General features: G+C 44.5%; 1 protein-coding gene across 2 annotated transcripts in view; it reads left to right on the top strand.

Moving 5' to 3' along the window:
* Nucleotides 1-12,549, top strand: part of LOC137971123 (uncharacterized) — a 38,519-nt gene that overhangs the window by 22,905 nt on the left and 3,065 nt on the right. For both annotated transcript variants that reach the window (XM_068817861.1, XM_068817860.1), the window contains one exon: nucleotides 9,293-12,549. This exon is cut by the window's right edge. In XM_068817861.1, the coding sequence (XP_068673962.1) occupies nucleotides 9,293-11,052 (1,760 nt within the window). In that variant the 3' untranslated portion in view covers nucleotides 11,053-12,549. The remainder of the gene's footprint in view (nucleotides 1-9,292) is intronic.

Genomic DNA, 12,549 nt, shown 5'->3' with positions numbered 1-12,549 from the left:
AAAGGACCAAACCACCTGAGTATTATCACATGATCTGTATTCGGAAAACAAAATGTACCAGCGAAAAATGTCTATTGCGTGATTGCAATTGCTACAGTTAGGCCCCGTTTATATGGAGAAAAGTTGTCCCGGGCAAGAGGGTCACCCTCCTAGCCGAGTCAACTTTACCGAGCATTTATATGAGAAAAAAGTTGACCCCCTTGCCCAAGCCAAGAGATGACAACAGAGCTCGCGCATGCTCTGATTGTCTCGCCTTGACGGAGTTGACCCGGCGAGCTCGCTACAATCGAGTTATCAAGATGTGAGACAGTATTTAAACGCGAAACGATTGTGTACATTACTTTGAACACCATTGTCAACAATTCGAAATTCATTGGCATTTCGCTTCACCGATTCATGAAAGTATCATTTTTTCGAGGTAAATATTGTGTGATTATCTTAGTGCAACATGCACGACAATCACTAAGGCCCTGTTTATACGGAGAAAAGTTGGCCCGGCTAGGAGGGTGACCCTACCATCGCAAAAGGATGACCTGGCTAGGCGGGTCACCCTTCTAGCCGAGCCAACTTTTGGTTTGTCATGTAAACGGTTCGCCAAGTTTTGTAAGGAAATGTATGAAAAGTTGGCTTGCCCAGGGTAACTCGGGTAGGCGGGTGACCCTTTACCCGGGACTACTTTTCTCCATATAAACGGGGCCTTAGTGATTGTCGTGCATGTTGCACTAAGATAATCACGCAATATTTAACTCGAACAAATGATGCATTCATAAATCGGTGAAGCGAAATGCCAATGAATTTCGAATTGTTGACATTGGTGTTCGAGGTAATGTACACAATCGTTTCTCGTTTTAAATACTGTCTCACATCTCGATAACTTGATCGTAGCGACCAAGAAGCACAACTGACAAAGACTATACAAAAAACTATCGTTTTCCCGAAATCTAATAATATCATGACGTGGCAAGCTTAATTTTTGGCACGAAAACTACTTAAAACCTTATACTAAATTTCACTTAGTCCATGTTTGTGGCAGTGATTGGCGTTAAAATCTTGCAACAGTTTATTAACCAATGAAAGGGGAAAAACAAAACCAGCAAGTTACTCGGAATTGCTGCGAATTTTGATTGGTTCACAGAGCTGTTTGCGCCTGATGTGATGAGATGCCATTGGTCGGAGTAATTACTTTGGTATTGGTGTTACAACACTCAATTTAAAACCGTTCTATATCACATACACCATACAAATATGTTCATATGTGCATTACAATAATTGATGAAAGTAGTTGAATTAATAATTTTAGTTGATAACATTGCTGCTACTAGGCCACTTTGTAAAATACCATAATACTCTTTGTCCCTCCAAATTTTGCATAAGCATTGTTTCCAGTTTTCTCATGGGACTTGCAATGGTCCCAAGAGAAAACATTTCTGAAACTGTTAAGCCGTGATTGACATTTAGTTAGCTTTCTGTCACTTTGTTCACAACGTAGAATTATATAGTTGACAGTTGATCTTTGAAATAGATCTTGTTTTGCAATCGATAGGAGAACACTTTTTCTTTACTTTTTGAGACTAGTGTACATCTGCGAGTACTGTGAAATAAAACAGGTTTTGACTAACCCTAACAAACGAAACTCACTCAGCTACAGATGACACGGGACAAGACGGAAACAGTCCTTACAAGTAAAAACAGCAACCACATCAAACGACACGTACAGTCGCTACAAGCTATTGGAAACTCAACAGATGAAGCGAGGCAAAAACTAGAAGAAATAAAAATTGAAGACGGGGAGGACGCGATCGCAATCCCGCAAAGGAAGGGGGGGGGGCTCGATATATCCCTGGGTGGGGAGGTGCAGCGCGGCCCCTGATACCCTGACCCTGTTTAAGACAAATATCGCTGATTTTCGTATCCATTTTAAGACAATTCCGATTTCTGATACCCTGTTTAAGACATTTAACCCAGTTTAAGACAAAAATTGATAAATCGATACCCTGATTAAGACAAAAAATGATAAATTCGATACCATGTTCAAGACAAAAATCCCGAAAAACATACCCTGGCTGGCCGCATGTACCCCCCCCCCCCCCCCCCTCCCAGGATCGCAATTCCCTCATCCATGGAGTGAAGAGATAGACAACAAAATCGCAATGGTTGATGAAGATGTCGATAACCTGGCTGCATTCCTCACCGAGACTGAAAGAAGGGAGACAGAGAAGGCAAGACAAAAGCAACTCGAATTCGAGAAAGAGCTGATAGAGAAGAAATTCAGATACCACAAAGAGCTTGAAGAGAAAGATCAACAAGATTCTATTTTCACAGGGAGTCAAGACGCCAAACAAACACAAGTTACTAGTAACGCTGCTAAACTTCCCAAGCTCACCATTACAAAGTTCGATGGAACATACCTCGATTGGAATCGGTTTTGGGGCCAATTCACTGAGGCTATTGACAAAACTGGGATGGCCGCGCTAATGACGTTTTCTTATCCCAAAGAATTTGTGGATCTCAAGGTGCGAAAAACAATCGACGGGCTCCCATTTACCGCGGAAGGGTACAATCAAGCAAAAAGTATCTTAATGGATCGTTATGGCAAGGAAAGCGAAATTGTTTGTTTGTTTCTTTGTTTGTTATTTATTTGTTTAAGCAGGTTGAAGTTTTGGCAGCTATTCAGCTGATGTGGACCTGCTATACCCACCCAACCATATACACACAGAGGACAGCCACAACACCGGGAACTTCATCCCCTACTCTTCTCGAATAGTGTGTGGGTTCTTTAACGTCCCACAGGGAACTAATGAACATGGAAGTTATTTGTGAGACGGGACCTCTGGCTTATCGTCCTTATCCGAGAAGACTTGAAAGTCTAACCATTTGCGGATGTAATTACAAAGGCAGCACTTTCTCCTCAGTCATTTAAAGACCGTGAGTGTTGGTCCGGCCGGAGTCAAACTCACGACCTCCCGCATGGCAGCCTGGTGCTCAACCAACTGAGCCACCGGTGCGCGGTGCGGTTCGCGTATGTACAAAATATTCTTGATCTGCCTAGGATTAAAGGAACAAATCCACAAAAAATCCATCAATTTTACGAACAACTGCGGTACAATGTACAATCACTGGAAACAATGGGAAGGCTGGGAGATGTTAGAGGAAATGGGGCGTTGATGATAGACAAGTCAGCTGGGATTCGCAGAGATTTGGTCCGCAACGACGACGATTGGCAAAACTGGGATTTTGTCAAACTTTGTGACGCTTTGGGCTCCTGGACACATCAAAATCCAGTAGAATCAAGTGAAGATCATCGAGAAGAAACGCCACACTCGCAACGTGATCAGATAGCTCGGAGAAGTTTTCCAACGCAAGAAACACGTGTGTGCGTGTACTGTGATGACCCACGCACAGAGGTCTCGAATGTCATCGCGTGACATCATTTGATGAAAGGAAAAACATCCTGGCGACAAAGAAGCTCTGTTTCAACTGCACCGGACCAAAACATCGAGCAATTGAGTGTAACAGAAAAATTTCTTGCCGTCATTGTGCCAAGAAACATCACACATCAATCTGTGATCGTCAACAAGCACGTGAGCCGGGGATGACCACTTCGCAAGTGGGAAATTCAGCCGTCATTCATCCCGTAGTAATAGTTAAGGTAGCAGGATACAAATTTCGGGCCCTTCTCGACAGCGGTGCAAGCCATTCATATGCATCATCGACTTTTGTGAATCTGACAAAAGCTGAACGCAAAGCTTCCGGAGTTTGTCAAATTACAATGCTTGTGGGCGTGGCTATGAGAGTCGTGCAAGAGTACAAAGTGTCATTGGACGTGAATGTGACCAAAGTCGACAAACGGGAATTGCTCTCATTTGAGAACTCCAAGTATAAGGAAGTCCTGGCCAAGCATCCCCATCTGAGAGGGATATACATCGACGATGATGACGACAAAAGAGTACTGCCTGTCCATCTCATCCTGGGAGCGAAGGACTTGCCAAGAATGCGTACCAGGGAGCGATTACGAGTTGGTCGCGGTGGGGATCCCGTAGCTGAGTTCACACGCTTTGGGTGGACGCTGATGTCACCAGGTGCTGAGACCGATTTATCTCCAGTGTATCTCGCTGTGAACTCTGCTGCCGACTACAAGCGTCTGTGTGCTTTGGACTTACTTGGTCTTGCAGACAGTCCCACAGGTGATCAAGAAGACGCATACAGTGAGTTTAAGGAGCAATTGACGCGCTCCTGGGATGGCCGATATGAAACCACTTTCCCTTGGAAAGGTGACCATCCTCCACTTCGTAACAATCAAAACGGCAGCCTGATCCGATTGAATTCCTTGTTACGCAAACTTCGAGGAACAGATATGCTAGCCCAGTATGCTGCTGTTATAGAAGAGGGTGTGGTCGAAAGAGCACCTTCTGAAGCGATGGGAAAAGAATTCTACTTGCCTCACCGAGCAGTAGTTCGAGAGAACACTGAGACGACAAAACTCCGAGTAGTGTACGATGCCTCCGCTCACGCCCATAATTATGCACCATCTCTCAATGATTGTCTTCACGCTGGCCCACTGTTACAGAACCAGCTATGGAGCATGTTGAATCGTAACTGATTCCACAGTGTGGCTGTCACAGGGGAAATACGGAAAGCGTTTCTGCAGATAAGGATCCGCCAAGCTGAGCGAGACTCCTTAAGGTTTCATTGGATTAAAGACGTACATTCGAGCGAAGTGGATATTCTGCGTTTCACCCTAGTAGTGTTGGGTTTGGCCCCGTTCCCGTTCCTGCTGAACGGAGTTATCCAGCAACACCTTGAACTGTGGAGACCCCGCCTCCCAGAAAGCGTCAGTGAAGCATTAAAGAGCCTGTACGTAGATGGTTTTATTTCAGGTGGACCCACCGTGACAGACGCAATGAAGTTGAAATGTGAAAGGGCTGAAGTTTTTGCTGACGCAAGGTTTGAACTCCACAAATGGCACTCAAATGTACCAGACCTAGAGACGAATTCCGGTGATGACGAACCCACCTTTGCCAAGAAGCAACTTGAAAACAAATTGAATCAGGGGAAGAGTAAACTCCTTGGACACCCATGGGACAAAGTTCAGGATACGTTAAGCGCAGTCGTTCCTGCGGAAAGAGCTGAGTTGACGAAGCGCGGAGTTCTTGCAAATTTAGCCAGAGTCTACGACCCGCTCGGATTAGTGTCGCCCATGCTGGAGGGAAAATTGATCTACAGAGCAATATGCAACCAAAAGCTCGCTTGGGATGCTCCGTTACCAGACGTCTACACAAATTGATGGAAAACAACTGGGAATACAAATTGCCAGACAGTGTCACTCTGCCGCGCAATTTGGCAACCTATCAAGAACCAATCAAAGAAATAAAGTTACACGCCTTCGGCGATGCCAGAGGACATGGCGTGAGTGCTGCAATTTATGCTGTTGTTACACAAGAATGTGGGGTTGCACACAAGGTCTAGTTGCTGCCAAGTCCCGTCTCGCCAAACAGGGGCTGACCATTCCTTGTCTCGAACTGATATCGGGACGCATGGCTGTGAACCTGGTGACGAACGTACACAAAGCATTGGAAGGGTTTCCGCTCGCAACCGACATCCAGTGCTGGTTGGATAGCACAGTGGCATTACACTGGTTGAATGACCAAGGTGATTATCGTCAGTTCGTCACAAATCGCGTGCGAAAAATCCAAAGTCATCCAAACACTGAATGGCGTCACGTATCTTCTACTGAGAATCCTGCTGACCTCGGTAGCCGTGGTGGGAGTGTAACAGATGTACAGCTGTGGTGGAGAGGCCCAGAGTGGTTAGCGGACCTCACAAGCTGGCCAGAAGATATCGTGACGCAAGCGAGCCAACAAAGTGATGCAGAAAGGAAAGTTCAACAAGAGATCTTCGCAGCGGATATCAAAATCAGTGATGACCTTGATCGTGTCCTAGAGAAGTTTGACCTACACAAAACCCTCAGAGTTTGCGCATGGGTTTCACGTTTCATTCGCAACTGCCAGCACCCTTCGGAGAAGATCCGAGGCCCCCTGTCGACACAGGAAATCACCGCATGCTGGCTCTTCTGGATTAAACAAGCGCAACATCAGTCGATCAGTGACAGCCACTTCCAAGAGGACAAGTTACAGCTAAACCTTTAGAGAAACGCCGATGGGGTGTTGGAATGCCAGGGACGCATTCAGGGAGAATACCCCATTTTCTTGCCGGTTTCTGCCCTGTACACCTTCAAAATAGTTCAGCGCTCCCATGTGACCACTTTGCACGGGGGAGTGGGACTTACAATGGCGAAGGTTCCTGAAGTCCAATGGGTACCCCGCCTTCGCAAAGTCACCAAACGAGTTCTTAGGAGCTGTTGGGGCTGTAAAAGGTTTCAAGCCGTGGCTGCTCCTCACCCACCAGCCGGACCCCTGCCAAGGGACAGAACCGAAGGAGCCGATCCCTTCAGCGTCATTGGAGTAGACTTCACTGGACCTGTAAATTATCTACAGTGGAAATCAAAGGAACAGAACGCGAACATTGTGATATATTCTTGCAGCTTGACCCGCGCAGTATTCTTGGAATTGCTACCAAGCCTGGAAACGGGAGAATTTATCAAAAGCCTCAAACGCCTGATAGCGAGAAGAGGGAGGCCGACAAAGATTTATTCAGACAACGGGAGAACGTTCATCGCCGCAGCTAACTGGTTGAAAAAAGTACGCAAAGATGAAAGGCTCAACATCTTTCTTGGCACTCACGAAATAACCTGGCAGTTTAATTTGAGCCGCGCCCCCTGGTGGGGGCGGACAGTTCGAACGACTCATCAGGGTAATGAAGGGCGTCTTCTATAAGACAGTGGGACAAGGTCAACTATCCTGGGACAAGTTCAGTGAGGTGCTCCTGGACGTTGAGATTGTACTGGACAACCGCCCCCTCAGCTACGCAGAAGATGACATACAGCTACCCACGCTGACGCCGAACGCCCTGTTGTTCATCAAGTCCAACCTTTTGCCAGAACTGCAGCCATATCATCTGAGAAAAAGACCTCAGGAAACGAGTGAAATAGGCCATTTCCGAGTTCATGTCTGCCTCCTCTTCAAAGCGAATTTAAGTGCGAAGTTTTTGTGATGGTAATTAGTTCTACTTTACATATGAATGAAAACTAATTTTGTTAACAAAATCTTCGCACTTAGACTCGCTTTGAAGAGGAGGCACACATGAACTCGGAAATGGCCTATTCCTCCAAAGGAGTAAAGATGCAATTTGGCGCCGTTGGTCCTCTGAATATTTACGAGCGCTACGAGAAGGACACAGCCTGAAGCATGGAAATTCAAAGAATCCTCTGTCAGTAGGAGATGTGGTGATTTTGAAGTCGGAAGAACAAAACCGAAACTACTGGCCACTTGGGATCATAGAAAAGCTAATTGTGGGACGTGATGGCGTAGTTCGTGCAGCTAAGGTGCGAACTGGGAAGACCGTCCTGGAGAGAGCCATACAACATTTGTACCCCCTGGAATTGTCGTGCGACAGATCAAAGGACGCTATGTCTCTCAGCCCTACCGCACCGCCATTCAGGCCCAGACGGGATGCAGCAGCTGCAGCAGAGTTACGTATCCAAGGCATTGCTAATGATGATCAGTAAACATTGAATTTGAGACACGCATATAGACTGAACTTTGAACCGAGCATTTCATTTGTTGCGTTAAGGAGGCTTCCTACAATAAATTTAGCCTATACCATTAGACTTTAGACGGCCACAGTTCTTATATGCAAGCACCTACAGCGTTGAAACTTTAACCACGTACTAGAGGAAGTTTGAAGTTTGTAAAAATGTAGTTGATATGGCGTTCTAGGTTACCATGGCAACGAAACCTTGACGTCATGGTTTTTTATTAGCAGCAATTTTACGCTTTATTCGATCTAAATTTTTGAAATGATACGCAGGGTACTAATCCTGAGATGTTTGTCAAACGTTTGACGAAGTTTGAAGAAAATCGTAAAAGCCGATTTTAAGTTATTCGAGAGAGAAGTTTTTACGCCTAAAATACTCAATTTGTCGTTACTCTTACAATAACTTTCAAAAGAAGCGCTGTTTTTAATAAACAGAAGAATCGCTTGTCGTGTAAGTCTTTTGGAGGTATCAAGCTAGCTCTCCGTGAAATTTCATGATATAAACTGCTTTTGATGTCCGTTGACAAACTTCAACGGAAAGCATTCTATTTTGCGGAATTTCGTCAAACTTCGTTCCCAGAACGTCTGGCGGTCTAGCTGAAAAACTGGTCGATGAATGTTTTTTAAAATCCTGTATTCTGTAATTAATCACAATGTAGAATTATATAGTTGACATTTGTTCTTTGAAAATGATCTTGTTTTGCAATCGATAGGAGAACACGTTTCTTTTACTTTTTGAGACTAGTTTACATCTGCGAGTACTGTGAAATAAAACGGGTTTTGACTGTGATTACTGAGTGTCGAAAGTTACCATACGGAGGCAACTTTCGATAAACAAAAACAATGCTTATGCAAAATTTGCGGGGACAAACAAGGAGTATTATGGTATTTTCCGAAGTGGCCTATAATCAGGTCATTTAAAGGCTAATTTAGTTTTGAGAGCTCTTTTAAAAGATGTCAGGCTCTCAGTGTTTCTGTTCTCTGCGGGAATATTGTTTCACAGTTTCGGAGCTGTTGATTGAAAGGCACAATCGCCAAGTGCAGGCAGGTACCTTGCGCTTGCTGGCACCAACAACGTTGCATTCGTATACCTAAGATTAGGGAGCTTAAGCAACGACGACGGCAACGGCAAGGAGAACGTCAAAATATAAAATTCACGTTGTTGCAATCACTTCGTGACTGTTTCAACCTTTTTTAACATGATAAGGGTGTGGCAGTTCCTCAAAGGTGACACTGGTCGGAACGGCGCATAATTTAGGGGAAAAAAATGAAAATTTATCCATCTTCAAGTGCTGACGTTCGTCATAAAACTTCAAATTTGGCCATTTCATGTTGTTGTTTTGCAGACGACAGCAAAGAAATGTACAAAAGTGAAAAACGCACGTGTAGAGCGTGCAAAGCTATTGTTTTGTGCACTAAATATGCAAATTCGTGACGTTCTCTTTTCCGTCGTCGTTGTCATTGCTTAAGCTCCCTATTGTATGTAGACTGCACTGCAACAGTAACAAGATCAACCAGATACTGCCTCCTACTGTTTTCCCAAATTCTTCCAGGATTATTCCACTTTGCTCGACTTGCACAAAGTAGCCAAACTTATGGGACAGTTCTCTTTATTTCTTTGTTATCTTCTTGCATCAAGGAAGCGTTGGTGTTACCCTTGGATATCGACCTGATACCGACTCCCCACCGAAAGCTAAAGAAGCAGAGATTATTGAGGCAAGCATGAAATTTGAAGCTGAGCACGAGGAATGCGTGCGTGTGTTGCCCTACAAAGAAAACTATCAGGTGGTGATTCGTTTCTACGTTTTCAGTGGCGAGTCTGGTGCAATGGAGAGCTTAAAAGTAGCCGCCCAAGAATGCTTTGCAAAGATGAAGGTGGAACTAAAGTGGTTAGATCTATATAACAACGCAGCGAATGTACTGAATGTTACACCTCTTGAGTACGTTTGTGATGAATTCCACGAACTTGCACTGGAGGCGTCTCAAGTCGATGCAATCAGCGAGGTAATAAACGAAAATCTAAATAAGTTTGACAAACATCGAAACGTCACATCTGTGCAGGCCTCTTTTAAAGTGAAAAACTCCCAACAGACACGTGAACCGTGTATAAGAATTTATGTCCTAGGAAAAGGTTTCATTCCTATGGGCGAATCCAAGTTCGAAACTTCTCTTGGACGTTACCCGGTGGACGTGGTGGACGGGTTTTGGTATAGCGTTGGAGCTCGTAAGATCTGGGAGCCGAAGCAGGCACAAAAACAGAAGGACGTGGTTTGTTTGGGAGCAAGCATTGGCGTGAAGGATGAGGAAGGTTGTGGGACCTTAGGTGCCATTGTGGGGGATGGAGATCGCTTTTATGCACTGTCATGTGATCATGTGATCAAACATGGGCCCATTGTTCGAGATGAGATTGTTCACCCTGGATTGGATGACCATTTAAACTATCTAAGGTACCACTTAAGAGCATACGCCCAGTGGATAGACAGAATCACTGAACCCGGCAATCAGGAGACTAAGATTTCTGGGGCTGAAAAACTCCAAAAACTTGAAATGGAGAAGAAGTTCAACAGGCTGGTGGAACTAAAGGAAGAGAATCGAGGTTCCGAAAGGTGTTCAGATGATTTACTGGAGGAAGCGGAGAAACATGAAAAGGCCTTCCAGGCGGGTTTGAAAGAACCAAGGCTTGTGGGTTTGTACACTAAAGGGTTGAAACGTAATGTCAAATGGACGAATGACAAAGAGTATTTCATTGATGCTGCCATTGCTGAGTTGACTAAAGACGAAGTGGAACGTTTAAAAAAATCCAAAATCGTTAAAGTGATTGGAACAGGACTTCCTCCCAGTGGTGAATGTTGCCCAGTCAAAGATATCATGAGTGCTGAAGACCTGTGCAAGAGTGGAAGAACAACAGGGTACACCGAAAACGGCGGTGTTGTTGGTGCCTCCGTAGATGCCCAAGCGTTTTTGGTGGCTCCTATGTTCAAGGCACAACTAGGTGCAACATTTGATTTCAGACTACCTCATGCCCTTTGTCCAGAATGTGACACAGGGCAAACAAGTCAATCACAAATGGAACCAATTCACGGGATGACCTGTTACTGCAAAACCTGTAAGAAACAGATTAGTAATGTCGTGTGTGAGCGCGTATGGCGCAAGAACTGCTTGTTCATTCACTCAAGAGATCCGTTCGTTAAGGAAGGGGATTCGGGAGCGGTGATCTTCGAAAAACGCGGTGAGGATACCAGCCTTCGTGGCTTTGGCGTAATTTTTGCTATGCATGAAAATGCTTACAAAACATATGCCATAGCATCACCTTTAGAAGTCGTTCTTGATGCCCTTTCATCAGAAATCTCAGAAGATAACGTTCATACCTTGCAATTGGTATCAGAATTCAACAGTTGAGTGACCTGAAAAAACAAATTGCAAGGAAGAAAATGTGCCTCCCTGAAACTAGATCTTAACTCCTTGTAATTTTCAGTTGGAACTGTTAATGTAGGTGTGTTTAAGTTAGATTCTTAGAGTTTGACTCCTTGTAGCCAGGCTACCAGTCCCTCTCTGGATGGTTACCACGGGGAGCCATAGCAACGAGGACGGCAGCGGGAACGGGGACGCCACAACACCAACCGGTTTAATGAGAAAAAATTAAGTGTTCCGCACTGACTCGCGTTTTACATTTTGCGGCCACATTTCTTTGCCGTCCTCTGCGAAACATCTAGGAGCTTTAGCAACGACGACGGGAGCGATAACGAGAACGTCATCTAAAAACAAAAATTCGCGTTATTGCGATCACTTCGAGACTATTCCAAGCTTTTTAATATGACAAAGGTTTAGCGGTACGTCAGGAATGAAACCGTTATGAGCGGCGTTTAATTTAGGGGAGAAAATGAAAATTTATCCTCAACTGCTGACGCCCTCCATAAAACCTCAAATTTGGCTATTTCACGTTGTTGTTTTGCTGACGACGGCAAAGAAATGGACAAAAGTGAAAAACGCACGTGCAGAGCGTGCAAAGCTATATTGTTTTAGCCTACTAAATATGCTACTACTAAATACGCCATTGTCGTTGCTAAAGGCCCCCCTTCCCCTATCGACGACGTCAAAGACAACGAGAACGTCACAAAACAATAGTTTTTATGAGGGAAAACAATTTCTCCGCACGTTCTGCACGTGCGGTATATATTTTGGTACATTTCTTTGCCTTTCTCGGCTAAACAACAGGGAGTTTTAAGAAACGACGACGGCTACGACTACGACAACGCCAAAAAACAATAATATCATTGGTTAAAAGAGCATAAATAATCGTGCTGCAGGTGCAGCATGAATTTTAGCAAGTATGTTAGCGGTGCTCTCCATAACGACGACCTGAAATCATCAAATTTGAGGTTATGACGACAACGTAAGCATGCAACAGAGAATCTTTCATTCTCTATTTTCACTCTGAAACCGCTCGTACCAGTTTATTATTAGGATACTTCGCCCATATTGTAGGACGTGAACGAGACTGAATAATCGCGAAAGACTTCGATAAAGCAAAGTTATATTCTGAGATGACGTTTTCGTCGACCGTCGTCGTCGTCTTTGCTTAAGGTCCCTAACGACGACGTCGAAGATAACGAGAACGTCACAAAACAATAGTATATATGAGGGAAAACAATTTCTCCGCACGCTCTGCACGTGCGTTATATATTTTGGGACATTTCTTTGCCTTTTTCGGCTAAACAGCGACGTGAAATTGCCAAATTTGTGGTTATGTGGTGGACGTGAGCACCCGACGAAAAATTTCCTCGCCGTTCATACCAGTCTAATTTCCGGAAGGTTGATATATATTTGATATACCGAATGACTTGGAGTAATCACAAAATGATTAGAAAAACGCGAATATACAATTTCAGATGAGAA

This window comes from Montipora foliosa, chromosome 9 (genome assembly GCF_036669935.1).
Source record: "Montipora foliosa isolate CH-2021 chromosome 9, ASM3666993v2, whole genome shotgun sequence".
Lineage (NCBI taxonomy): Eukaryota > Metazoa > Cnidaria > Anthozoa > Scleractinia > Acroporidae > Montipora > Montipora foliosa.
The sequence above is the reverse complement of the archived record's forward strand: the minus strand, read 5'-3'. Positions and strand labels throughout refer to the sequence as shown.